Genomic DNA, 27,313 nt, shown 5'->3' with positions numbered 1-27,313 from the left:
TACATATGTACCACAGCTGCTCTATCTGTTCTTCTGTTGATGGACATCTAAGTTGCTTCCATGTCCTAGCTGTTGTAAATAGTGCTGCTCTGAACGGAGGGGTACGTGTGTCATTTTCAATTATGATTTCCCTAGGGTGTATGCCCAGTAGTGGATTGCTGGGTCATATGGTAGTTTTATTCCTAGTTTTTTGTTTGTTTGTTTTTTTAAGCAGTCTTCATACTGTTCCCCATAGAAGCTGTATCAGTTTACCTTCCCACCAACAGTGCAAGAGGATTCCCTTTCTCCCACATCCTCACCTGCATTAAATGTCTGTAGTATTTTTGATGATGACCGTTCTGACTGGTACGAGGCGATAGCTCACCGGAGTTTTGATTTGAATTTCTCTTAGTAATGCAAATGTTGAGCATCTTTTCATGTGTGTGTTGGCCATCTGTGTATATTTCTTTGGAGAAATGTCTGTTTAGATATTCTGCCCATGTTTGGATCGGGTTGTTCATTTTTCTGATACTGAACTGCATGAGCTGCTTGTATGTTTTGTGCAGTAATCATCAGTTGCTTGGTTTACGATTGTTTTCTCCCATTCTGAAGGTTTTCTTTTCCTCTTGCTGTGCAAAAGCTTTTATGTTTAATTAGGTCCAATTGGTTTATTTTTGTTTTTATTTCCATTACTCTGGGAGGTGGGTCAAAGAGGACTTGTTGTGATTTATGTCGGAGTGTTCTGCCTATGTTTTCCTCTAAGAGTTTTATAGTTTCTGGCTTCATGCTTGCTTTTGATTGTAAAAATGCTTGTATCATAGCTTGTAATTTAAATTAAAATATATTTCAGTGGCTAGGAATTGTTATTAGATTTGAATTTGCCTGAAAAGTTGGTTGGATGAAGTAAAAAACATTCTAAAGTAGGTGATGATGTTAAAATATTTCAAATATATGAAACTTTCTTGGGATATATGGGCTTAACAACATCAGAATCGATCTTTTCTTCCCATTAGGTACCTGCATTGTGGCATACTGGCGATACGGTTCGTGGCTTGGGGCCATCAGTTGTCCAATCTGTCGACAAACGGTAATGTTGGTGTCCGGAAAACATCATTTATACAAGTCCATTTTGTAAATTGGGCCTCCCTGGTGTCTCAGCTGGTAAAGAATCCACCTGCAATGCAGGAGGCCCCAGTTCAATTCCTGGGTCGAGAAGATCTGCTAGAGAAAGCATCAGCTACCCACTCCAGTATTCTTGGGCTTCCCTGGTGTCTCAGCTGGTAAAAAATCTGCCTTCAGTGTGGGAGACCTGGGCTTGATCCCTGGGTTGGGAAGATCCCCTGAAGAAGGGAAAGACTACCACTCCAGTATTCTGGCCTGGCGAATTCTATGGACTGTGTAGTCCGTGGGGTCAGAAAGAGTCAGACACAATTATATAGTTTCTGTATCTGACTCTTGAATTATTATTATATTTTTAGCAGGACTTCATTTCTCCAAAACTTCTATGATGTTTCTCCATTTTTTTTTAAATGTCTGTAAGATGCCCCAAAGAAGGGAATGCCCTTTGATATCCCTTTAGTTGTTGTGAGAAAAAAAACTGAGTCTCCCACCCCGCACCCCAAATCCTAAGACGTCTTTGCTGTAACTCCAGCAAAGGAATAACTGAACTAGCAATCAGGCTTAAGCAAATATCCCCGACATAGACTTCTTTTGAAAAAAACTGTTCTTTGGTTGTACTTTATTTTTAATCTACCCTTCCATGCTGAGGATCCAAATAGCTTTAAATGATGAACAGTGCTTTAATAAAAAATGTCTCTTTTGGCAACAGCAGCCACATTGCATTATCAGAACAGATCAGACCATCCTAGTTGATATAGAAACTACATCAGGAGGACGGCAGTGAGCTTTTATAGACACATATTTAAGGCAGAAAAGTTAGGACACATGAGATGCGCCAAATGGTCTCCATTCCTTTGACACACCGGAGACGCAAAATACTGAAAACTCTGGGAAACTGAAGTTCTTTGTTTTTAAATTAATAAATATAGCAAAGTGGGGTGTTCTATCAATTGTACATGGTTTTTCAAAATTTCCTTTATGTTTAATTTTTCATTTAAAATACACGCCTGAAAATGAGTCCTGAATGTGTGGGAGGTCTTCCAGGGCAAATGGAAGTCCTGACCAGGACAAAGAGCTTCCAAGTCGAGAAGCCAGACTTGAGCGCCTCCATTTGCTCACTGTGGCAGCCCCACTGAGACGGGAAAGGCATCAACCCAGAGAGAGCACAGAACAGAACCAGAGAAGGAGCAGCAGGTTTTCAAAAATTCTTCGTCAACTCTAACGGACATACAGAAAAGCACGCAAATAAAGTATAGCTCACCGGCTTACCACAAAGCCACACCTGCGTAACCAACAAAGGTCTGTCCAGTCAAGGCTATGGTGTTTCCAGTAGTCATGTATAGATATGAGAGTTGGACCATAAAGAAAGCTGAGCACCGAAGAATTGATGCTTTTGAATTGTGGTGTTGGAGAAGACTCTTGAGAGTCCCTTGGACTGCAAAAAGATCAAACCAGTCCATCCTAAAGGAAATCAGTCCTGAATATTCATTGGAAGGACTGATGCTGAAACTGAAACTCCAGTACTTTGGCCACCTGATGTGAAGAACTGACTCATTGAAAAAGACCCTGATGCTGGGAAAGATTGAAGGCAGGAGAAGGGTTAGGGTTAGGGTTGAAGGCAGGAGATGGTTGGATGGCATCACCGACTTGATGGACATGAGGTTGGGTAAACTCCGGGAGTTGGTGATGGACAGGGAGGCCTGGCGTGCTGCAGTCCATGGGGTCGCAAAGAATCGGACACGACCGAGCAACTGAACTGAAGGGAGTAACCACCACCTCGATGAAGAACTGGAAACTGGCTACAGCCCCAGAAGCCTCTGCAGTGCCTGGTCCAAGTCTCTGCCCTCCTCGCCACCTTTCTCTCCTAGAGGTGACCACCATGTGACTGTCAGGACTGCTGTCATAACGACCCTAATAGTCCTCATCTGGACCAGCCTAATTGGACCATGCTAATAGCTTATGGTTTCATCGCCTCAGGATGCTCGTCTGGATTACTGTTTCATTTTGCCTGATTTTTGGACGTTGTATAAATGAAACCATGTAGAATGTATTGTGAGACACAAACACACAGAAACGTACACACACGTGTGTGCCTCTCAGCCGTCGTTCTGGCTTATCCACTCCCCTCCGTCACTTCTTTCTTTTTTGGTCAGAGAGACAGAGGTTCAAGGCTTTCTCTTCTTCTTGCCTCTTCATCTCCAGATTCTGCCTCTGTCATCTTTTTTGTCATGTGATTAGGAGAAAAGTGAGTTTTTGGTCCCACCTCTCCAGCTGATTTCACAAGGCGGTCAACGCAGAAGCTTCCCTGCCGGCGCACCTCTCATCTCTGCCAGCAACATGGAGGCCAGGCCGAAGGTCTGCACTGAAGCCTTAGATCCAGCACCTGTTCCCTCTTCCTGCCACCCCACGTGGCTTTTCATAAGGCATATGTCTATTTGCATCCTTTGGAACACACCTATGTTGACTAGAGGCTAGAAGATGGAGATGCAGTTCTTTTAATACAATAGCTTGTAGGTTCCCCAACTGCAGAGGAAGCGGCCCCCTTCATCTACCTGCCTGACCACCTGCTTCACTGGGGATGGCACGCAGGCTGCTGCCCGTGACTACAGCAGGCTCACACATCTCCCCTGGGCGTGCACACTTGATACACCAGCGGTCCAGCCACGTTCCTCAGGCAAGCCCCCGTGTCAGGCGTTCTAGACACCCCAGACAGAGGAAGTCCTTGCCCTCTGGCACCATTGTAATGCCTACCCCAGTGCTTTATGACCACTGCGTTCAAGGCTGCCTCCCCTTCTGTCTAGGGGACTGTGCGCACCGGGGGCAAGGCCACATCTTCACTTTTTTGTATCTAGCATTTAGCACAGTGCCTTGCCCAGAGTAAGTGTTAGCTGCTCAGTTGAGTCCAACTCTGCAGCCCCGTGGGCTGTAGTCCACCTGTCTCCTCTGTCCATGGGATTTCCCAGGCAAGAATACTGGACTGGGTTGCCATTCCCTTCTCCAGGAGATCTTCCTGACCCAGGGATCCAACGCAGGTCTCCTGCATAACAGGCGGATTCTTCACTGTCTGAGCCACCAGGGAAGCCTGGCCCAGAGCAGGTGCTCCGTTAATGTTCAGTGAAGAATTCACTGTATTAACAAGCGGCTGCGGCTGCTGTTCCTGTCCCCTGCTGCTCTCTCTCAGTGGCTCCTGTGTTTTGCTGCTTGGGAAGCATCCGAGCAGTCAAGTCCTGGTTCTGTAGCTGAGCTGAGGAAGGGTCAAAAACACAACAAGATGATTGAAACCCAGATCTATCCTGACTGCTTCCCATTTCTCTGGGAGCTCTTACATTTTAAATGTACTTGTTTTTGAGGTTCCATCTTCAGATTACACAAGTGTAGCCCCGGGACGTTTGTGATCCTCCTTACCTCTCCACAGAGGAAACAGGGTTAAACGTAGTACTTTATACGAGAGTGTCAAGAATTACCTTTTTGATTGTAGTAGAGATGGGTGCAGTGACTTCATGTCTCTATTTTAGTTGATGGCATTCAAAGAGAATTCAGATGCCAGTGAGGATAAGGAGTCATGATTTTAATTGAAGATGAAATCCCTAATTTTTATCTTTCAAAATAATTAGTATATATATATTTTTTATGTCACTTTGCTCCTGAGTATTTTCTCATCATTCTCATATCTTCCAATATCTGTTAGCCCAAAGAGAGAACCACTGACTTGCTCCCTGGTGTGGATTGAAAAGTCTTTGAACCATTGTTCATTTTATTTTACAGGAGTGCAAACAACATTTTGAATTGGATTTTATTGTAAGGAAACAATAACTTATTTTCCTCTCCTGTGTGGCCTTTGTTAAATGAGCAAAATCTAAATTCAGAAGCTTACCTCATTTTGCTAAATATAAATACTAACGCAAGATGAAAAAAATTAATGCTCCAGAAAGGTGTGCCAACTTTTTTTTTTTGTTTTTCCTGTAATATCCAGGTGACTTTACTGCTACCAGTATTTGGTGAAAATGACCAGTCTCAGGATGTTGTCTCATTGCATCAGGATATCAGTGATTATAACCGGAGATTCTCAGGGCAGCCCAGATCTGTAAGTAGTGTTGCAGTGGTTGCAGAGTTAGAGTGCAGTGATGCTTGTCTTTTGTGAAGTGAGATTTACCAGCAAATACTCTCTACCTGTGAAAAGTCTGGATGTGTTTGGTAAATTCTTCACCTTCATCATTGTTGTTTACAGCTCTCCCAAGGACTAGCTTTCTTATCTTTAAAAAATGGCGTTATAAAACTTGTTAGAAAGCGGCACCAGCCAAAACAAAGCAACAGAAAACATTGGAGGGAAAGGTGAAATTATCAGACTCTTACGCGATTCTAAAACGGGTTGTTCATGGGAAACTTACAACCGAGAACTTCCGGAGGGAGTTCTCCGGTTGTATTTCCTCTGTTTATTTACCCTGTTTGAATTGTTTCCTTAAGGAATCCTAAGTTTTGAGGGTTTCGTATGTCAGGTATTTAAAAGCATTCAGTTTTTGAAAGAAATAGTGTTAATTCTACAGCTGCCCCTCCTCCCCCAAAAGGCACCTGATAGATTAAAAACTCACACTTTACTGACTCATCCCAGTGTTCCCCAAATGCAACAGAGGATTCTAGAAGTGCATGTGTGACTGAATATGTACTTCGAAACTCAGAACACAGTACAAACCCATACAGGATGCTCCAGGCGCCAACGTCCACCTGCTCAGCAAGCATCCCAGTGGGATGTTCCTGGCGTCTCAGCCACAAGACGTAACATGAAGGGCACTGCCCAGAATGCATGTCCCTCTGCTTGTCTCCTGGCTTACTTCTCATCCTTCAGGTTGTCCCTAAACAGACCTTCCTCGGAGGGGCTGTCCCTAATCAACCGGGTGGTCTCTGTCCTCGCCCTCCAACTTTGTTCATTACCATTCTCTCAGGAGACAGTTTCCCGAGGGTGAGGACCGTGTTTATTTAGTCACTACTGTAATCTCAGTGCCTGGGATACAGTCAGCCTTACTGTCTGTAGAACTTTAGTCAGTACAGTTCAGTTGCTCAGTCGTGTCTGACTCTGCAACCCCATGGACTGCAGCACAGCCTCCCTGTCCATCACCAACTCCCGGAGTTCACTCAAACTCATGTCCATCGAGTCAGTGATGCCTTCCAACCATCTCATCCTCTGTCGTCCCCTTCTCCTCCTGCCTTCAGTCTTTCCCAGCTTCAGGGTCTTTTCCAGTGAGTCAGCTCTTTGCATCAGGTGGCCAAAGTATTGGAGCTTCAGCATCAGTCCTTCCAATGAATATTCAGGACTGATTTCCTTTAGGATGGACTGGTTGGATCTCCTTGCAGTCCAAGGGACCCTCAAGAGTCTTCTCCAACACCACAGTTCAAAAGCATCAATTCTTTGGCACTCAGCTTTCTTTATGGTCCAACTCTCACATCCATACATGACTACTGGAAAAACCATAGCTTTGACTGGGCAGACCTTTGTTGGCAAAGTAATGTCTCTGCTTTTTAATATGCTGTCTAGCATATAACTTACTGTTATCCTTAAGATAGAAATGATACTACACCTCTGTATTAAACTCCTGTGTAGACTTGTGCTCCCATGTACGTACCGTGTAGATGTGTGCTCCCGCGTACGTACTGTTCCTCATTTGTGATGGCAGGTACATTTAAAGGCGTACATATAGTTTGCCTGTTGTGGATGGTGATGGGCCAGTCTTTTAGATGTCTAAGGTGCAAGAAAAGCTTTACCAGGACACTACTACCCTCCTTGGGTATTTGGGAGCCTCTTCTGCTGTTTCTTATCTAGCAATTTTCTTACATATCCTCCATAGGCATCTTAGGACGATTCTTTGAAAATCAGTGTTTCAAATTCAGGAACTACCACTGAGGTTAAAAAAATTTCATTTAAAGATTTTCATTGATATTTTAAAGTGTGAAGCATACCATTGCTCAGTTATTTTCTGTGTGTCAGATATATACTTTAATGAGTAAGAAAGCTTGGTGTGTGATGAAATTACAATTTAATAAAGATATTTAGCTCTTAGTTTGGTATTTTACCTCAGAGTTGGAGTCATACTGTGATTAATGTACAAATATTTCTTGATGGCCCATTTCATATTTTCTTATCTAATCATTACAGATTTTGTGTAAATGATAACGGTATGAGAACTGAACAAAATAGCTCTGATAAAGGACAGAGAAGTATTCAAAGGATGTACCAGCTGGTCATTAGAATATTTGAAGTAATTTTCCATAGACCTTGTGAGAGCTGTATAGCTGATTTACTTTAAATATTAGTTTCTTCCATAGAGAACAGAAAATTGACCTAGGAAGTGATTCTAAAAAACACCATTCCTGTTTTTTGTGACCAGTTTTCCAAAAGGAGTTACAAGATTTTATCTAGAGGGGTTTTTAAAACTGTTCTCTCATCACTAGCTCAGTTCTTCCAATTTTCATCTCCATTTCCCTCTCAACTTAGATGGCACATGTTAGATAAATAAAATACATACTTAGTGTTGGATTTATGATATTGATGCAGATAGCTAGCAGTAGGTGAACTGTGGGCAGCGGAATGACCACAGGAAGTGACATCCTTCCCCTGGCCAGTTTCTCTTGCATCTCCCAGCCCCTCAGAAATGAGACCTCAAGGGAGGGACTGAAGGGTGCTCATTACTACACAGGTCCTTACGGGTCTCGCAGGCAGCCAGCAGCTGCACAGAGCGAGCGGCAAGTCTGCAGTCCGATAGTCAGCTGACTCACTCAAGGTCATACAGATAGGCACGGGTGCTTTTCTTTTTCAAACAATTTTATTTGCATGTGATTTACATGTCAGAAAGTAAACCTGTTTCAATTATATAATTCAGTGGTTTTCAGTATATTTATAGAGTAAATATAATCTAATTATTAGTCTGTATATATTCAGAAAAATAATCATTTCCAGATAAGGGTAAGGCCTGGCATTCCAGAAATCACTGTGGCAATTAGTAATTCACTTAAACTCAAGTTCAACAGAATAAACATCCTAAGAAGGAAATCAGTTTCATTGATACTCTTAGATGGTCAAAGCCATCCAAGTTGATGTGTCTATATATTTATATTATATATATATACTTATATGTTCTATATATATTGTCTGACAGTTTATAAAGGTCTTTTATAACAATATCTTTTCTAGGTCTTAATATTCCTTGTGGCATATATTCAGTTAGATGCTGACTTATCTCGAGTAGGTTAAACAGCTTTCCTCAAGGTCACCTGGCTAATAAGGGATTGAGTTTGAGTTCAAGCCCAGGTCTGTCCAACCTTAAAGTTGAGACCTGAGCTCAAGCCTCAGCTTAATGCTACACACAGGTTCTTCATTAGTTTATTTTACTAACTCAAAGTAGAGATAACTTGAATTTTGCATTACTAATACTAGATCCTGTATTTTAAGTTTGTTGATACTTTAGTTGCTTTTCAGTTATCTGTAATAAGACCTATTTTATAAAAACCTACTGATCAGAGAACTGCGTTTTAAATAAAATGAGTAAGTAGAACATACTGTGTTCCATCAGTACGTGAAACTCCCTCATTTATGTTAATAACTGTCTGCACGTTTTAAGAAAATTGTATTATCTTGAAGTCTGACACCTTCCATACCGAATCGTAATATTTGTTCTTCTTCTGCCAGATTATGGAAAGAATTATGGACCTCCCCACTTTACTGAGGCATGCATTCAGAGAGATGTTTTCAGTCGGGGGCCTTTTCTGGATGTTCCGTATCAGGATAATACTTTGTTTGATGGGAGCGTTTTTCTATCTTATATCACCTCTAGATTTTGTACCCGAAGCCTTGTTTGGGATTCTCGGCTTTCTCGATGATTTCTTTGTCATCTTTTTGTTGCTCATCTACATCTCTATTATGTATCGAGAAGTGATAACACAGAGACTAAACAGATGAAAAAACGAGTTTACTAAAGCATCTGAGCTGATGTATGACATCAGACAAAAGGACCATGGCAGTATGCAGCATCTGAATAGTATCCAATGAGCTTAAAACCACTTTATGACAAACATTTGATTATCATTTGGCAAATACCTAGCAATATATGACTGGAATTTTTACATGTCACAGATTCTAATATTAAGGTTAGAATTAGAATGATTTACAACCGTATCTTGAGTCTGTGTTGTCTATAAACTCTGTGGAAAAATATGGAATTACATAAAATGGGATGCTTCTTTTTCTTGTATCTTCTCCGCCCCACCCCCAAATTACTCAGATTAATTGAATGTTTAGTGGGATATTGTCAGATGTAAAGTTTATCAGATTCATCCTCCTCAGTGAGTTACCTACATGATAATACACTGCTATGAGCCTCACCTAAATATTTTTGTTACAATAAAATATTGTACAATATTGGGGAAAAGTCAGTGTTTCTTTGAGTATTAGCTAACTTTTGTGCATTTGAAGCATTTCTGCTTTTCCACTCCAATATAATTCTTAGTTATCAGCTGAAAGTGAAAGAAGAAACTTGAACTTTGTTAATTTGCTTTCATCATCTTGGTTTACAGAACACTTAATCAATAGAAGAATTAAGAAACTGTAAGACATCTGTCTGCAGACAGCACACTTGATACTCTGTTACGGCATTTCCGTAAGAGTTTGGTCCTTTTATAGGCATAGCATTTAAAAGTTTCAATAACTTCTAAAGGGAATTTCGTTTTTCAGGAACCTGGGTGATACTGCAGACACATGGCAGCTCAGTGCCTCCCTCGGGAGGATGGTTCTCATGACTGTGAGCACCAAAGACCTTAGGAGGGGACTCTCTTCTGCTTCGTGTTAGTTGCTCGGTCGTGTCCAACTTTTTGTGACCCCATGGACTGTAGCCCAACAGGCTCCTCTGTCTGTGGGATTCTTCAGGCAAGAATACTGGAGTGGGTAGCCATTCCCTTCTCCAGAGGATCTTCCCAACCTAAAGATCAAACCTGGGTCTCTTGAATTGCAGGTGATTCTTTACCATTTGAGCCACTAGGGATGCTTATAAGGAGGGACTAGGAGCACGATTTAAATCTGACAAGAGAAATTAACAGTGGGCTGTAGCAACAGGTGGACAGATTTGGTTAATTTTCTGTCAGAAAACTGTTGTAATACTGTCCCTAGATGGCAGGATATAGCCCAGATTCATCAGGCCTTGAGCAGAAGGCGATGAATATGGAAGTTATCTCGGTGTTTGGATGACTATGGCATAAGTACCTAAGCTCCCCTCTCCTCTGCAGTTTTCTGTTTGCGAAGAATCAAAACCACAAGTATTATGACATCTTAAGTCCCTTGGCTGGCACTGCTCGTGAGTGACCTGGGCTGCAGGGTGGTCTCTGATCCCTGGGGCTTGGGCAGTGTCAGCTCTGCCCCTGCAGTCCCCGCTGGTCTTCTGATCCACCCACACATCAGGGGGCCTCACTGTGGACAGACTGGGAGAAACGTAGGTCAGTCCCAGTCTTCCAGGTGAGCCAGATGCTATCAACTGACGAGATGCTAAATAGTGATATGTCAACAACAGCGTCTTGTCATTTGGGCCTAAGACCAAACTGCTGCTTGTCAGAGAGGAAAACAAAATTCTTAAGTACAGCACAGTGTATTTAAAGCAATTTCTTGCACACTTTTCATTTTACCCTCAAGACAGTTATGTGAAGGAGGCAGGGCATTACCTTCCTCTTCACAGATGAAACTCCGGCTATAGATAAAAGGGTTTTTTTTTTTTGGTCTGAAGCCAGGCGCAAATAAGTGACTGCACTGGTATCAGATGACTAGGATTCCTACATGGGGAGAAACTGGGATCCTTTGGAAGATGTTTGGAACATCTTCCTATACAGAGGCATCCTATACAGAGGCATAGGAAAGGTCTAGAAAGATGCCACATCACAGCTGCACGAATCCTGACTCTACGGTTGCCAGTCTGCTGCTCACAGGGTGGCACATTTCACAGGGAAACATTTCAGCTGCACTGACTTGAAAAGCAGTGAGTAGGAGTTTGTTACACCACCATTCACTAGTCTCGAAATGCATCTCCTAACAACTGCACGTTTGGTGTGGGGCTACAGCCGTGTCGTTTGTGAAAGGGTTTCATTTTCTGTGCACGTGTTCTGCTTCAAGTGTCACACTTGGCCGCGCTTTTACTGTAATATCTGGAGTTCCTTCTACGGCTTTCCTGGTAGAGGTATATTGTACCAACTTTTGTAACATACAGCACTGTGTGAAGTCTTACCCAATTGAAAAGGGAACATGCTGGCATCTCAGAATTCTAGAGCTGTTTATTATGTCACCTTGATTGATCAGTGATGGTAAATGTAAAGGGATCTGAGTATATAAAGCAGGTAGAGTCAATCAGTATTTTAAACATCATAGTAGTACTTCTGTGATTCAGAGAGCTTATAAATCAAAGCAACAATTTGGATTTTTATAAACAATAATACTGTAACTTTCACAAAAACAGATGGTCCAACCCCACGAGCAGGTGATAACTTGGGCAGCTCTGTGGGGAGCGAGACGGAGGAAACAGTTGTCTAACTGCCCAGTAGACCAGTGGTTCAAGCGACCACCGTTCTCAGCACCTGAAAGCAAGCAACACAAGAAATGGCTGTGTTGGTCCCTGTGTTTGCAGATACCTACCTCACAGAGTTGTTTCAGAGGATTGACAGTTTGGTTCAAACTTTATGGTTTAAGAGTTTGTCAAGCAGTTATTCTTTTGAATAAAAGCAACATGTGTAAAATTTACAAGTGGCTGTTACTGTCTGGTTTGTTTGATAACTGTTTGCTTTAATTTCAGAACTCCTGAAATAGCATTCAACATAATGGTTGTGATGACTTTCTTTTTTACCAATTTTGCTTTGATATTTAAAATAATTTTAAACATAGAAATGTTTTTGAGGAATATTATGTAATCAGGGCAATCTATATTAATTCTAGACAGTTAAGGGTGAAATTGGAATGAGAGTTAAGACTTGTACCCTGATTCCCACCCCATGAGTGTCTATCTTATTGAAATGGTATGGTTGATAAGTGAAATGAGTGAGGCCTAGGAAGGGCACTCAAGGTGTTCAGGCCCTAAAACCTAAGAATCTCCCCAGAGCAGGCAGGTGGGCTTTAGGGGCTGCTGACAGGAGGTGATCCTGTCGCAGAGGTAAAGACAGTGAGCTTTTGTTGTAGCATCAGAACCAGACCACCGTCGTGGCGTCCGTGTCTGTTCTGAGCATGGCCTTCTTGACTGCAAGCACATCGGAGGTGCTGTCAGTCACCATCGCCCCCATCCACTGCCGCTCCTGTCTTGTCCCAATCCAGATGGGGTACCAGGGCAGTACACCGCTGTCAGACAACACTGAGCCTGTCTGAACGCTGTCCTTTTCCTTCCAGACGATCACCTCTTGAGGGGAATGTAGTATGTGACACTGAAGAGGGCTAAACACTAAATAAAGATGTTTAGTTACAGCTAAGAGTTTAATTAATTTCAAAACAAAATTTAAAAATTACTTAATAATAATTCAGATCAAAACATTCACTCTGCTAATCAGTATTACAGAAAACCTATAATTTATATCTATATGAAAATCTTGTTTCACGAATCCTATAATGTCAGAGCTGTAAGGGACCTTAGAAACTGATGAATTTTTGTTTTCTCTGTGAAAATCAGACAGAAACTATGAATAGCTCCCCAGCTACACAGAGGTATAGTTTTGGTTCATTTTCAGGGGATTCAAAGAGCTGACCATTCGTGGATTCCAAATTAAGAATTGTTCAGTCCTACAACCTCACCCTACAGATGAAAAGAATGAGGCCCAGAGGGAATGAATGTGGGGGTATTTTAATATAAAAACTTTATAGAAAAAGTAGCACAGTTGGATAGAAACTAAAACCTAAACTATTAGAGATCAGTAATAGCCTTAGCCTTCTCCAACACCAAAACAAGTGGCTTATTTTTCTTCAGTGTACCCTTCTATAAAAACTGAGACAAAACTTACCTTTTTCAGCTTAAGGGGTAAATGTTCTGTGTTCCTTAAAAAAATGTTCTATTGGTAAACGAATTAGCCTCTTACGACTTTGAAGAACATCAATTAACAGTATCCTTCAGTTTATCCCTATTTATTCTCTTAGATGGTCATATAAAGCTATGCATGTATTCACCTTTGATATTTATTGAAGGGGTCAAATGAAGAGATCACATGACCATACAAACAGCTTTCCCTTAAAAAAAAAAAAAAGGGGCAGTTTTGCCTATCTTGTGTGGCCCTTGTTTGCTTAATAAGCTATTTTACTGAAGTCAAACAAACACCAAACATAAGTCATCAGGGTTAGATGATGCCTTATCATGATGTGAACACACCGTTCAACCATCACTTCAGTCAACAGAGGCGTCACCACCATCCTATAATTCCCTTCATGTACCTGATTTCTTCAACATTATGTTTGTAAGAACTATCCATGTGGTGGGGCTGCTTTATTGTGCTTGCCATATAGTTTTCCATTTATGACTGTGCCACAACTTATTCAACTATATTAATGGACATTTGGGTGGCTTCCATTAACATTTTTAAAAAGCAGACAATCATCTTTGAAAGTATGATGAAGTCTTTGAAAGACTTCCTCGAAGTTATCCCTTGACAAGTAAGGAACAGTTAATCCTAGCCTTAGGACATGTTAAGAAAAGTATTAACAAAGTAATAAAACCGATGATGGGTTAGAGGTAGTGAAAATTATTTCTCTATTAAGCAAATAAATTGGTTTGCAGACCACACAGTGAAAATTTAGTTTGGGGGGATTGTTTTTACAAAGAAAAATACAACACTCAGTTCAGTTCAATAATATGTATTTTTAAATTACATGCAATTCACTTTACCCGTATATTCACCATTTTGAAGTAAGGAAACATTAGGATAATATTCAACAAATATTATTTTGTGTTTATTTTATTTCCAAATTATGGATAGCTGGAAGACAGAAGAGGAGGGAAGAACAGAATTTGGGAGGGAAATTCAACTAAATGGAATGACCAGATCACAGACCTCAAATGCACAAGTTGGACTGGCTGGGATCTTTCACGCTTCTTTAGTAGCCTGCTTCAGGCCCTGAGAACTGCTTTTTCTTTCACTTCTTATACTCCTCACTCCTACAACTCCAATGACCCAGCTTCCAAAACCAAGTCCTCTCCTCTGCTGGGACACAGCTCTTTTTTTTTTTTTTACTTTATTTTACTTTAGTGTATTGGTTTTGCCATACATCAACATGAATCCGCCACGGATGTACACATGTTCCCAATCCTGAACCCCCCTCCCACCTCTCTCCCCATACCATTTCTCTGGGTCATCCCAGTGCACCAGCCCCAAGCATCCTGTATCCTGCATTGAACCTAGACTGGCGATTCGTTTCTTATAAGATATTATACATGTTTCAATGCCATTCTCCCAAATCATCCCACCCTCTCCCTCTCCCACAGAGTCAAAAAGTCTGTTCTGTACATCTGTGTCTCTTTTGCTGTCTCGCATACAGCGTTATTGTTACCATCTTTCTAAATTCCATATATATGTGTTAGTATACTGTATTGGTGTTGTGCTTTCTGGCTTACTTCACTCTGTATAATCGGCTCCAGTTTCATCCACCTCATTAGAACTGATTCAAATGTATTCTTTTTAACGGCTGAGTAATACTCCATTGTGTATATGTACCACAGCTTTCTTATCCATTCATCTGCTGATGGACATCTAGGTTGCTTCCATGTCGTGGCTTTTTTTTTTTTAGGCCATCAGCAACCCTCCAAGTCCTCTCTTCCGCTGGGACACAGATTTTTTTTTTTTTTTTTAAGGCCATCAGCATCTCAGTAAAAGGCACTGCCATCTATCTTACGTGCTCAAGCCAGAAACTCAAGCTCCTGTCTGCCTGCGTGCACAGCTGTGTCTGACTCTGCCATCCCATGGACTCTAATCAGCCAGGCTCCTCTGCCTATGAATTTTCTAGACAGGAACAATGGGATGCGTTGCCATTTTCTACTCCACCTTGATTCTTCTCTTCCTCCTTTCCATCTAGCAGCAGGCCCTGGCGTTTCTACCTCTCACATACTCAGACCCTGCCACCACCTTAGACCAAAGGAACCATTCTCTTCCTTGCCTCTTAATTGGTCTGCTCACTTTCTGTTACCCCTTTCTGATACACAGTCACAATGACCTTTTAAATATGTTTATCACATCTCCCTGAGGCCTAAAATGACTCCGTGGCTTCCCACTGCGCTACCATCCAGACCAACTTAGGAGCCTTCCCCTCACTTCATGCCCTTCTCCCCTGGCTCACTGGGCTCTACCCACAGCCTCCATTCCGTTCCCAGAAAAGACAGAACTCTACTGCCTGATCGCCTTAGTTGGCACCCATTCCCTTTTTCCCATTCTTTGGTTAAATGTTCCCTTCTCAGACATTAGGCTGTGACCCTCTCCTCTACCCTCATTAGCCTTACAGCATTCTAATGTATTCAGATTCAGGCCATCTTGGCACAATGTGATTTTATTTACCTTTTTATTGTCTGTCTTCCCCTTACTAGAACAGCTGCTCTATGAAGATGTGCCAGCCTTGCTCACCGATTAAAAAAAAAGAGAGAGAGCCATGAGATGACAACAGTTAGCCATCAGCACCGACGAAAGGAGCAAGCCGAGGAGGGAAAACGTCCCTCAGACGGGTTTTCCCAACAGCACCTGGGGATCGTTAGGATTATTACAGCCGCCAAGGACTTAGTCTCGGCCTCCCAGGAAGACTGGGCCTGGCGTGTGTGCGGGTGTCCGCTTTTGCTGTTGCGACCTCTTCCCCGAGCTCCTCAGAGTTCCGAATACCTAAAGAGGCAGGTACCGGGAAGGAGAGGAGCCCAGCACGTTCTACAAATCACTCCAACTGGGGCTCCCCTTTTAAAGAGATGAACCCAATTACCCGACCACCTCAGCTTTGCACCTGTCCTGCTTCAGGTTGGGCCAGCGGACCCAACAGAATCACCTAATTCTCCAACCTCAGCCGCACGGGATACGTAAGCCAGGGAAGCATCGAAGAAGGCGGGACTGGTCCTGCGCTCCTGCCCCTCTCCTCCCACCTAGTTCCTTCTTCCTTCCGGAGACTCGGGGGCCCCGCCCACTTCCGCAACGCCGGCCTCAGCCAATGGCCTGCGTCCCAGGGAACGTTACCTCTGACCTTAGGGCTAATCAGAAACAGTAGGACGAACTCCTCGCGAGAGGTGAGGTTGAAGCTGCCTCCGCCATCTTGGAGATGGGAGACGGGCGATGGCTGTGGTCTTTCCGCTAATGCAAACAACAAAACGGGCACATTAGTGACTCCCGAGTGAGGCCCTCATCAGTCTGACTGTTGGCCAAAGCTACAGAAGAAGTGAGGGTGTCAAAGCAGAGCGCGGCGACACTGATAACAGCCTCAACTGCCCGCTGGGGCGGCAGAAGTGAGGTAACTGAGGACCGGAAGGATGGTACAGTCCTGTTCCGCCTACGGCTGCAAGAATCGATACGACAAGGATAAACCCGTTTCTTTTCACAAGTAAGGACCCCGCGTAGCTCGCGGGGATGGGCCCTAGTGGGACCGCGGGGGGCGCGCGGCCGCGCTCGGGGGGCGGAGCCAGGCGTTTTTCCGCGCAAGACCTGTGAGAGGGGCGGGGCCGGGCGCGGGCCTGCGCGAGACCCAGTGCTAAGGCCGCGCTCGGGGAGCGGAGCCAGGCGCGTTTCCGCGCGAGACCGGTGAGAGGGGCGGGGCCGGGCGGGGGCGTGCGCAAGACCCGGTACGAAGGGCGCGCTCGGGGGCGGAGCCAGGCGCGTTTCCACGCGAGACCTGTAAGAGGGGCGGGGCCGGGCGCGGTCCTGCACGAGACCAGTGCGAAGGCCGCGCTCGGGGGCGGAGCCAGGCGCGTTTCCGCGCGAGACCGGTGAGAGGGGCGGGGCCGGGCAGTGGGCGTGTCTCCAAGCCGCCGCCTCAAGCTAGAGTTGCGCGTCCCCGGGGCTGCCCGCCCTCGCGCTCATGCTGGCGCGCTTCTCTGGGTGGCGGGTTCGAAGCTCGCGGGCGCTGTGTGGAGTCCCCGCTGGTTGTGAAGGTGCCACACCCGGGCCGCGGAGAAGGCAGGTGGTAATAACTCTTAGAAGGGAAGTTGAAGCAGAAGCGAAGTCCCGCCTTTCCCACCCTGCTGGTCCGGCATCGGTGAGGTGAGGACTCACTTTGCGGTGTCAGGGAGCACGTCTTGGACTTAGCTTCTGGGACCCCACCGTTAAGGACGGCTGAGCTCCGGAGAAAGCCTCAGGGACTGCCAAGATGCGCAGTGTAGCCCGGGCGGTGACAGTGCGTCTTGCGTGGTGAGGGGGGCCCTCAGGGTCAGGGTTAGCGCGACCCCGCCCTCGGGGCTGCTTCTCCTGGACGCTGCTGCGGCCAGAGCCTAAGAAGAAAGAAGCCTCACTGAAAAGAGCCGCGCAACGGAATAATGATGATCTGATGTCCGCACGATGCCATTTTCAATCGGCCAAATTCAACATTTACAAATTCCGTTAGGTTTAAAGTGTCTTGCAAAAATTTCCCACTGTAAATGGGTGATAGCTAACGGAGAATCGGTGGTAGAGTATACAAATTGTTTGTAGGTGGTTGTTAAGTTGCTAAGTAGTGTCCCACTCTTTGCGACCCCGTGGACCGTAGTGCGCCAGGCTTCCCTGTCCTTCCCTGCCTCCCGGAGTTTGCTCAAACTGATGGCCTTTGAGTGGGTGATGCCAATCAACCATCTTATCCGCTGTCGCCCCCTTCTATTGCCCGCAGTCTTTCCCAGTATCAGGATCTTTTCCAGTCAGCTCTTCACATCATGTGAGCAAAGTATTGGAGCTTCAGCTTCAGTACCTTCCAGTGAATATTGAGGGTTGATTTCCTTTACTATTGATTGGTTTGATCTCCTAGTCCAAGGGACTCTCAAGAGTCTTCTCCAACACCACAGTTCAAAGGCATCAATTCTTCAGCGCTCATCCTTCTTTATGGTCCAACTCTCACATCCACACGACTGCTACAAAAACCATAGGTTTGACTAGACGGACCTTTGTCCGCAAAGGGATGTCTCTGCCTTTTTATATATTGTCTAGGTTTTGTCATGGCTTTTTTTCCAGGGAGCAAGCATCTATTTTTTCACACCTTTTAATTTCATGGCTGCAGTCACCATCCACAGTGATTTTGGAGCCCAAGAAAATAAAATCTGCCACGATTTCCTTTTTTTTTTTTTGCGTCTTCTATTTGCCATGAAGTGATGGGACCAGATGCCATGATCTTAGTTTTTGAATGCTGTTTTAAATTAGCTTTTTCACTCTCCTCTTTCACCTTCCTCAAGAGGCTCTTTAGTTTCTCTTCACATTCTGCCATTAGGGTGGTATTATCTGCATTATCTGAGGTTGATATTTCTCCTGGCAATCTTGATCGCAGCTTGTGATTCATCCAGCCTGACATTTCACATGATGTATTCTGTATATAAGTCAAATAAGCAGGGTGACAGTATAACTCCTTTTCCAGTTTTGAACCAGTCAGTTGTTCCATGTCCAGCTCTAACTGTTGCTTCTTGACCTGCATACAGGTTTCTCTGGCGGCAGGAAAGTCTGGTGGTCTGGTATTCCCATCTCTTTGAAAATTTTCCACAGTTTGTTGTGATCCACACATCCACACATTTATAGGTAAATAATTACTAAAGCAAAATCTTAAATTGGGGGGGAATAAGGACCTTCCATGTTTAACAGTGAATGTGGGTGCATTTTTATACATTTGGTATGAGAACAAAAATCAGAGTGTGTAGGGTATAGAGAGATCTTGAGAATGTTGATTTTTTTTTCCCCCTTCTAAGAAACAGAACACTTAACACTTCTAATGTTGCCTCTTGATTGATTAGAATTTCTGAAAGCTAATGGGGGAACTCCAGCAGTTCCAATGTGAAGGAACAGATCTGGAGATGGTGACGTGATCACAGACTTTCAGCTCCCCCACCCCACCCCCGCCCCCCGCCCCATTTCTAATGATGTGGCTGAGGGAATACAGACATAAGGAAAACCCTTCACTGGCACTGGTTAAGGATGACATTCACACGTTTCAGAAATACGGAGTTTCTCCTGCGGTTAAATAATTGATTTGAGCAAAAGAAGAGCTAATCTGCATCTTATCCCTTATCTAAAAGAACAATTTTGGGAAGGCTCTTGACCTCAGAAATAAGCTGCATTGTAATCCTTGGTCAGGAGGCCCTGGGTGTTGAGTTTCCCAGCAGTTGCTGCTGTGTCTACTTCTAGAGGCACTTCCAGCAGGAACATTCTAGGAGTCTTTCTCAGCTTCTACACGGTAGTGGGAACAGATGTTCTGGGCAAAGAGAAGGGTAGATCAGGGCTCCACGACCATAGCAGAGTCAGGCTCGAGCGTATCTCACTTCGTAGAGAAACTGGGACACAGAGTCGAAACACCCTTTTTTGGCTTTTTTTCAATCCCCCCCAACTCACTGAATCTTTTACCTGGAAAAATAAAATAAGTTTAAAAGCTTCGTATCTCTCTTTATCTGGGCCTAATGGATGTATTTCAGTCAATTAAGAGGTAAATTAAAATGAATACTTTTTTTCCTTATCATTATGATTTGGCTACAGTTTGATTCATATTTGTCAAGATGATTCTCAAGAAAACAAAAAGCTTCTTTGTCTCGGTACATAGTTATAAACGTGCAGTTTTGTTTTACAGTACACAGAGGATCACTGGTAAAAAAATAATAATAATAATACAAATTAAGTCTATACCATGTGTATTTTACCCCAGATTTTAGTGTCTTTAGTATAAAAAGTTAAGCATTAAAGACTGAGATAGATGGATGGTGGAGCTATATGGTTTACCCTTGTATCTTAGATGTGTCTGTTTGCGAAGGTTATTTACTGCAAAAGAGGGGAAAACATCACATGGGCCCTTGAACCTACCCTCCTATCACCTGCTCTGCCAGCTGCGTGCATCTGTCCACGTGGCTGCCTTTTAATATGTTTTTGCATAATGTAAATCCTAATGAGCCTGACGTATTTAGATTGTATACATCATTATATCTGACATTCTTACAACTGCTTTGTGATCAATAAGATTCTTATAAGAAATCCTGGTTTAAAAAAAAAATACCATGCTAGGAGGGGTGACTTATGTTTCACACTAGTGATGCTCACTTTAGTTACAGGATTTTAAAACAAGTCCATTTTTTAAAAAGTTTACTTTAGGTATAGTTGATTTACAGTGTTTCGTTGGTTTCTGCTGTACACCAAAGTGATTCAGTTATACACAGCTCTGCATTTTTTTCCCATGTTCTTTTCCATTTGGGTTTATCTCAGGATTTTGACTACGGTTCACTGTGCTACACGGTAGGACCTTGTTGTTTATCCCTTCTCGTATGTAACTCCAAACTCTCAGTCCCGCTCTTCCCCACTCCCCTCCTCCTTGGCAACCACAGGCTTGTTCTCTATGTCCAGACAAGTACATCTGTAACATCTAGGGTGATAAGGGTACACCTGAAAAACTGTCGAAAAAGGATTAGTGGGAGCAGGTGCGTTAAGCAAACGCCTGTGGCGTGTGAACACCGGTGGTTGTAAGCTAATTCTTTTCTAAGCAGGAACGCCTGGGTGTGCCTTTTTGTTTCTGAGTAAGGCTAGAAAACGGAATCATTTCATCTTCTTAGGTTTCCTCTTACTCGACCCAGTCTTTGTAAGAAATGGGAGGCAGCTGTCAGAAGGAAAAACTTTAAGCCCACCAAGTACAGCAGCATCTGCTCGGACCACTTTACCCCGGACTGCTTTAAGCGGGAGTGCAACAACAAGCTGCTGAAAGAGGATGCTGTCCCCACGATATTTCTGTGTACCGAGCCGCACGACAAGGTGAGGGGCGTGTAAAGTACTGGGCGGGTCTCTTTCCATAAAGTTAATGTGTTCAATGGAAAATCTGGAAAAGCCACAGTAGTGTTAAGAATATAAATGTTACCTGGAACCCATCCCTTGTAAATGACCCCTGTTCACAGCAAAATACTTCAAAAAATACAGAGTGTTTAGTAAAGTTAAATATTCTCACACTAAGACACTTCAGCCTAGCTTTTAACTTACTTTAAGATCAGTCTGTATTCCTGCTTGTGTGTTTATGTAGCCCACCAGGATCCTCTATCCATGGGATTCTGCATCCCAGGAGTGGGTTGCCATTTCCTTCTCCAGGGGATCTTCCTGACCCAGGGATTGAACCCACGTCTCTTAGATCTCCTGCGTAAGCAAGCAGGTTCTTTACCACTAGCACCACCTGGAAAGCCCCATGTTCCTGCTTGAAAGTGAAAGTGAAGTCGCTCAGTGTCCGACTCTTCGCGACCCCATGGACTGTAGCCTGTCAGGCTTCTCCGTCCATGGGATTTTCCAGGCAAGAGTGCTGGAGTGGATTGCCATTTCCTTCTCCAGGGGATCTTCCCTACCCAGGAATCGAACCCAGGTCTCCCGCATTGCAGGCAGACGCTTTACTGTCTGGGAATCCTGGTGTTCCTGCTTATATGTTGATAAGTTTTGATTTTCCTTTATGATGATAGTTACCTTTCAGAGTATTTTCCCCCTCAGTTTTCAGTGCTAGTGTTTAATTAGATCCGATTAATCATTTTGTCTTTTTTGCATCCCATTTCTACTTCAGGTAAAAAAGGAAAATTAAAACTTCTTTTCATTTTAGACTGTTTCTATGCCAAGGAGGCAGAACTAAGTCTAACATTCTTATATTGCACAGGTGCAGAATTTAGTGTGTTCTTTTAATCTGTTACTTTTAATAATGAAGCTCAAACACGCTCTGCGTCTTTGTTCCAGAAGGAAGATCTCCTGGAGCCACAGGAACAGCCCCCGCCACCTCCTTTAACGCCCCCCATTTCCCAGGTTGATGCTGCGATCGGGTTGCTCATGCCTCCTCTTCAGACCCCTGATAACCTCTCTGTCTTCTGTGACCACAACTACACCGTGGAGGACACCATGCACCAGCGGAAGAGGATCCACCAGCTGGAGCAGCAAGTGGAGAAGCTCCGGAAGAAGCTCAAGACTGCGCAGCAGCGGTGCCGCAGACAGGAGAGGCAGCTGGAGAAGCTGAAGGAGGTGGTGCACTTCCAGAAGGAGAAGGACGGCGCCTCCGAGAGGGGCTACGTCATTCTCCCCAATGACTACTTCGAGATAGTCGAAGTCCCCGCGTGAAAACGTGAGATTTGTATTGGTTTTTCATGGGGCAATACCACCTACCCTCTTCTACCCTAGAGAGGAGTTTCATTTGAAAAGAGATTACACTTGATAACTTGTACAAAAGCAATTCAGAATATTTTTTTAAAAGAATAAATTAGATATATACTGTAAAACTGTAAATTTTTTGTTTGTAATTTCAGGGTTTTTACATTTTAGCAAAATATTTTAAAAGTGATAAACTAACCTCAGAGCTTCAGTGTCAGTTGGTTTCAAGATTGGGGATTTTTGTTTTTCAATTCAAGTATTTATAGACACGATATGAAAATAAAAAGTAAGGAGAATGAGAACAGTGCAGTAAGGATGATTTAAGTTTCAAGTTAAAAAAATTTAGTGCAGTTTATTGAAAGAACTTCATCACGTTTTAAATCAGAAGCATAGGACATGATGTCTCAGAATATATATATTTACACATTCTTATTTGTAAAGTCAACAGATTAATTTACCTTAATCCCTTATCAGAGTTAACTTGGCAAGTTGTGTCATTCCGTACCTAATCATAATGGTTAAATTATGTTAAAGAAGGAATTTTTTTGAAGAGTGGGGCCCTTCCTTTCTCACCCCCATCCAGCATTATAGAGTTAGAAGTGTGTCTCCAGGGGAAGACACACTCTCCAGTAAGCACACTGTACATCGTTACCAGTGAGCTGAGCAGCGGCCACTGGGGCTGACCCCGGGCTCACCTTTTCTCTCACTGCTCTGAGGTCGGGCGTCCAGTCCCCACTGGAGGTGTGTGCACCCACCCAGGTCTCTGCCAGCTGGGTCGTGTGGGTAGAGTGTGACTCATTGCATCAGGTGGGAATCTTGCTCTTGACGAATTGATTGTCAAGACATCACACAAAAGACAATTTCTTCACTTTTACCACAAGCAAGAAGTCACATCCTGTTTACCTAAATGAGTGATTTGTATTCAGAGGCATCCTAATAGGTAATGCTTATTTTACTCAAAATTGAGACTCAAATGCTGCGGTTTCTGTTCAGACTGAGTTGTACTTTCTAACTTTGTGAGAAATTTTACATAGGTTTGAAATGAAAACATTTCTGAGTAAACAAGCACTGCCATAGGAATTACCTACTTAGATTTAGAATAACTGCTCCAACTATAATTATTTTGTATTTCAAAGTGCTGTACAGACCTTTGAAGGCAGTATTAAAGATTGGCAGTCATCGGTCCAGGAGTGTCTTTTGTAGACCTGATTCTCAGTGTAGTTCACTGCCATCTTGCCAGTGCTTTGATTCAAGGAGATTTGATTTTTTTTTTTTTTATGAACCAGTATTTCAAAAGTAGAAAATTATGACTACTTGAAATTTTATCATCTGATAAAACTTGGAACTAACTCTAAGGAATCAGAGGACTTTTTCTAGTTATTCATGTGTCTCATCACTGTTTTTGGAAGCTACAAAATCTCTTAAGTAGTTTGTTTTTACATTTCATCTCTCTAGCAATTCCTGGAGGATATGTGGGTAAATATTTTACAAAATATATATGTGAAAACTAAACTGTCATGGACGTAAAAGAAATCTCTGTGTATGTGTGTGTGTGTCTGTGTGTGTGTGTGTCCCTATGTCATCAGAACCAGGAATCCAACATTAATTGTATAAGTGACCATCATAATCAGTTAGCATCTTAGTATTATGAATTAACCTGAAGCTACTTTTTTTCATGGGACAGACATCCCTAATTGGAGAGAACTGAGCAACAGCATGTGTACCAACTGTTTGCATTTAGATCACTTACTATGTTTAACACAGAATTTGAAGTACAGGTGCTTATTTCTGAATTTGAAATGTAACGTTTGTTGAAATGTTTTAAAAATTCATTTTGTCTGTTGTAGTGTTTATGACATTGCCAAGAGAAGGAGAACATTCAGGCTAAAATAGGTCCTATTTAATCACAGTGACACACGGTCAGAAACAGCAGGCAAGGTCTCCGTCTGGAACAAGTGGGGAGAAGACCGCTGTGAGTTTCATCATAGTATGAAAGATGACGTTTATTTTAAGCACAGATAGTAACATCCTGAAGTTTCCATCTGTGAATGATATAATCTGGCAATAATAGAAGAAATAACTTTTTCCTGATTAGAACTACTAGGAAAACTGTAGAATTTTAGACTTAGAAGGGAGCTAGAAATGACTGAACACTTGCATCACCTCCAAAGCCTGCAGAATCCCCTTGTGAAATATCCCTGACAACTGGACATCTGTTCTCTGTATACCGTTGATGTGTAAGCAGTGCTGTTTAGATTCTCTGAAATGAGTTTCTGGAATAGAGTAGCATTTGTTGCCACTTTTAAGAATACTTGTTTATAATGCAACTATAAACTTCACTTTGAACTGCTGCATAGTTTGAACTATCAAATTCCAAATTAAAGAAGTTTTAAAATTTTGTAAAATAATTTAAATGTTTATTGTGTGCCTGCTACATGTGCTAAAAATAATTCTGTCATTGCAGTTAAGAAACAGTGGTGTCTAAACTTAACTAGCAAACCTTTTTACTTGGAAACCTAAATACATGAGATTGTCTCTTTTAACTATAATTTGTGTAATCCCTTTCTTAGAAGGTATAGCCATAATGGTGAAGGCAGATGAAAGTTCCACTTGACACGGGTTTTGTTGTTGTTGTTTTTTTAAAGATCAAAGTCCTATTTTCTGATCATCTTTAGTTATTTAAAAAATTAGGTACACACACATACCCCAAACCTGTGGCTTTTATAAAGTCAGTCGTGACCATTAATATATAAAAGTCCCCTTGATCTATAGAAGGAAAACTTGCAGTTGTGTTCCACACTCTTAAAAGGCCAGCAATGAATAGCCTTTAAAGGAGAAAGAGCAGTTTTGCCTGTTGGGTTATTCTTCTTCCGGTACTGGGGACCATGTGAATCTGATACCACTGAATGAAGAAGTATTGCTCTTGATATGGTAACCAGTGTTTCTGGACATTATTTTTTCTATGATTGTGTATTAAAATATCAATACAGTCCTTGATGTGGAAGAAAAATATCAAAGCAGTGATTTACACACAAGCAAAAAAAGAATTGTAAGTTTGTCCTTAAAATAACAATAATTTGCTTGAAGTAATAATATTCTCTTTCAATTCCATGTCTTAATATATTATTTTTATCTTGGATGTGGCTTTGTTTTACTCAGTTTTCTCCTGAAAAATATTTGTTTAAACTCTCAGAATCTTCAAAATTATTATTCATCACCAGATTCATAGCAGTTTGAGTTTTAAGATGATCATAATTTCATTTTTTTAATGTCATAAGGGATAGGAATAAACTTGGATTTTTTTAAACTATTTTTGGTGAGAGAAGCTACAGTATTTAACGATAAGTTCAGTTCAGTTCAATTCAGTCACTCAGTTGTGTCCGACTCTTGGCGACCCCATGAATTGCAGCACACCAGGCCACCCTGTCCATCACCATCTCCCGGAGTTCACTCAGACTCATGTCCATCGAGTCCGTGATGCCATCCTGGGTCGTCCCCTTCTCCTCCTGCCCCCAATCCCTCCCAGCATCAGAGTCTTTTCCAATGAGTCAACTCTTCGCAAGAGGTGGCCAGAGTACTGGAGTTTCAGCTTCAGCATCAGTCCTTCCAAAGAAATCTCAGGGCTGATCTCCTTCAGAATGGACTGGTTGGATCTCCTTGCAGTCCAAGGGACTCTCAAGAGTCTTCTCCAACACCACAGTTCAAAAGCATCAATTCTTCGGCACTCAGCCTTCTTCACAGTCCAACTCTCACATCCATACATGACCACAGGAAAAACCATAGCCTTTACTAGACAGACCTTAGTCGGCAAAGTAATGTCTCTGCTTTTGAATATATTATCTAGGTTGGTCATAACTTTTCTTCCAAGGAGTAAGTGTCTTTTAATCTCATGGCTGCAGTCACCATCTGCAGTGATTTTGGAGCCCAAGAAATGAAATCTGACACTGTTTCCACTGTTTCCCCATCTATTTCCCATGAAGTGATGGGACCGGATGCCATGATCTTCGTTTTCTGACTGTTGAGCTTTAAGCCAACTTTTTCACTCTCCTCTTTCACTTTCATCAAGAGGCTTTTTAGTTCCTCTTCACTTTCTGCCATAAGGGTGGTGTCATCTGCATATCTGAGGTTATTGATATTTCTCCTGGCAATCTTGATTCCAGCTTGTGTTTCTTCCAGTCCAGCGTTTCTCATAATGTACTCTGCATAGAAGTTAAATAAGCAGGGTGACAATATGCAGCCTTAACGTACTCCTTTTCCTATTTGGAACCAGTCTGTTGTTCCATGTCCAGTTCTAACTGTTGCTTTCTGACCTGCATACAGATTTCTCAAGAGGGAGGTTAGGTGCTCTGGTATTCCCATCTCTTTCAGAATTTTCCACAGTTTATTGTGATCCACACAGTCAAAGGCTTTAGCATAGTCAAGAAGCAGAAATAGATGTTTTTCTGGAACGCTCCTGCTTTTTCCATGATCCAGCGGATGTTGGCAATTTGATCTCTGGTTCCTCTGCCTTTTCTAAATCCAGCTTGAACATCAAGGAGTTCACGTTCACGTATTGCTGAAGTCTGGCTTGGAGAATTTTGAGCATGACTTTACTAGCATGTAAGATGAGTGTAATTGTGCAGTAGTTTGAGCATTCTTTGGAATTGGAATGAAAACTGATCTTTTCCAGTCCTGTGGCCACTGCTGAGTTTTCCAAACTTGCTGGCATATTGAGTGCAGCACTTTTCACAGCATCATCTTTCAGGATTTGAAACAGCTCAACTGGAATTCCATCACCTCCACTAGCTTTGTTCATAGGGATGCTTCCTAAGGCCCACTTGACTTCACATTCCAAGATGTCTGGCTCTAGACTAATGATCACATCATGATGATTATCTGGGTCGTGAAGATCTTTTTTGTACAGTTCTTCCGTGTATTCTTGCCACCTCTTCTTACTATCTTCTGCTTCTGT

General features: G+C 42.7%; 2 protein-coding genes across 4 annotated transcripts in view; both read left to right on the top strand.

Annotated features, from left to right (window-relative positions):
• The window catches only part of RNF170 (ring finger protein 170), a 34,786-nt gene extending 22,923 nt beyond the window's left edge, over nt 1–11,863 (top strand). For both annotated transcript variants that reach the window (XM_069572724.1, XM_069572725.1), the window contains 3 exons: nt 993–1,066; nt 5,072–5,182; nt 8,777–11,863. In XM_069572724.1, the coding sequence (XP_069428825.1) occupies nt 993–1,066; nt 5,072–5,182; nt 8,777–9,046 (455 nt within the window). In that variant the 3' untranslated portion in view covers nt 9,047–11,863. The remainder of the gene's footprint in view (nt 1–992; nt 1,067–5,071; nt 5,183–8,776) is intronic.
• A 3,802-nt stretch (nt 11,864–15,665) lies between these two features.
• On the top strand, nt 15,666–24,908 carry THAP1 (THAP domain containing 1). Of its 2 annotated transcripts, none has more exons than XM_069572727.1 (3): nt 15,666–16,654; nt 20,811–21,006; nt 21,958–24,908. In XM_069572727.1, the coding sequence occupies exons 1-3, from the start codon at nt 16,584–16,586 to the stop codon at nt 22,330–22,332; spliced, it is 642 nt and encodes a 213-aa protein (XP_069428828.1). In that variant the 5' UTR covers nt 15,666–16,583; the 3' UTR covers nt 22,333–24,908. The 2 variants fall into 2 exon arrangements, with proteins under 2 accessions (XP_069428828.1, XP_069428827.1); XM_069572726.1 differs by lacking the exon at nt 15,666–16,654 and adding an exon at nt 17,053–17,310.
• Nucleotides 24,909–27,313: the final 2,405 nt, after the last annotated feature.

The sequence above is a fragment of the Ovis canadensis genome, chromosome 26 (assembly GCF_042477335.2).
Source record: "Ovis canadensis isolate MfBH-ARS-UI-01 breed Bighorn chromosome 26, ARS-UI_OviCan_v2, whole genome shotgun sequence".
In the NCBI taxonomy this organism is placed as follows: Eukaryota; Metazoa; Chordata; class Mammalia; order Artiodactyla; family Bovidae; genus Ovis; species Ovis canadensis.
This window is presented reverse-complemented; position numbering and strand designations above follow the sequence as displayed.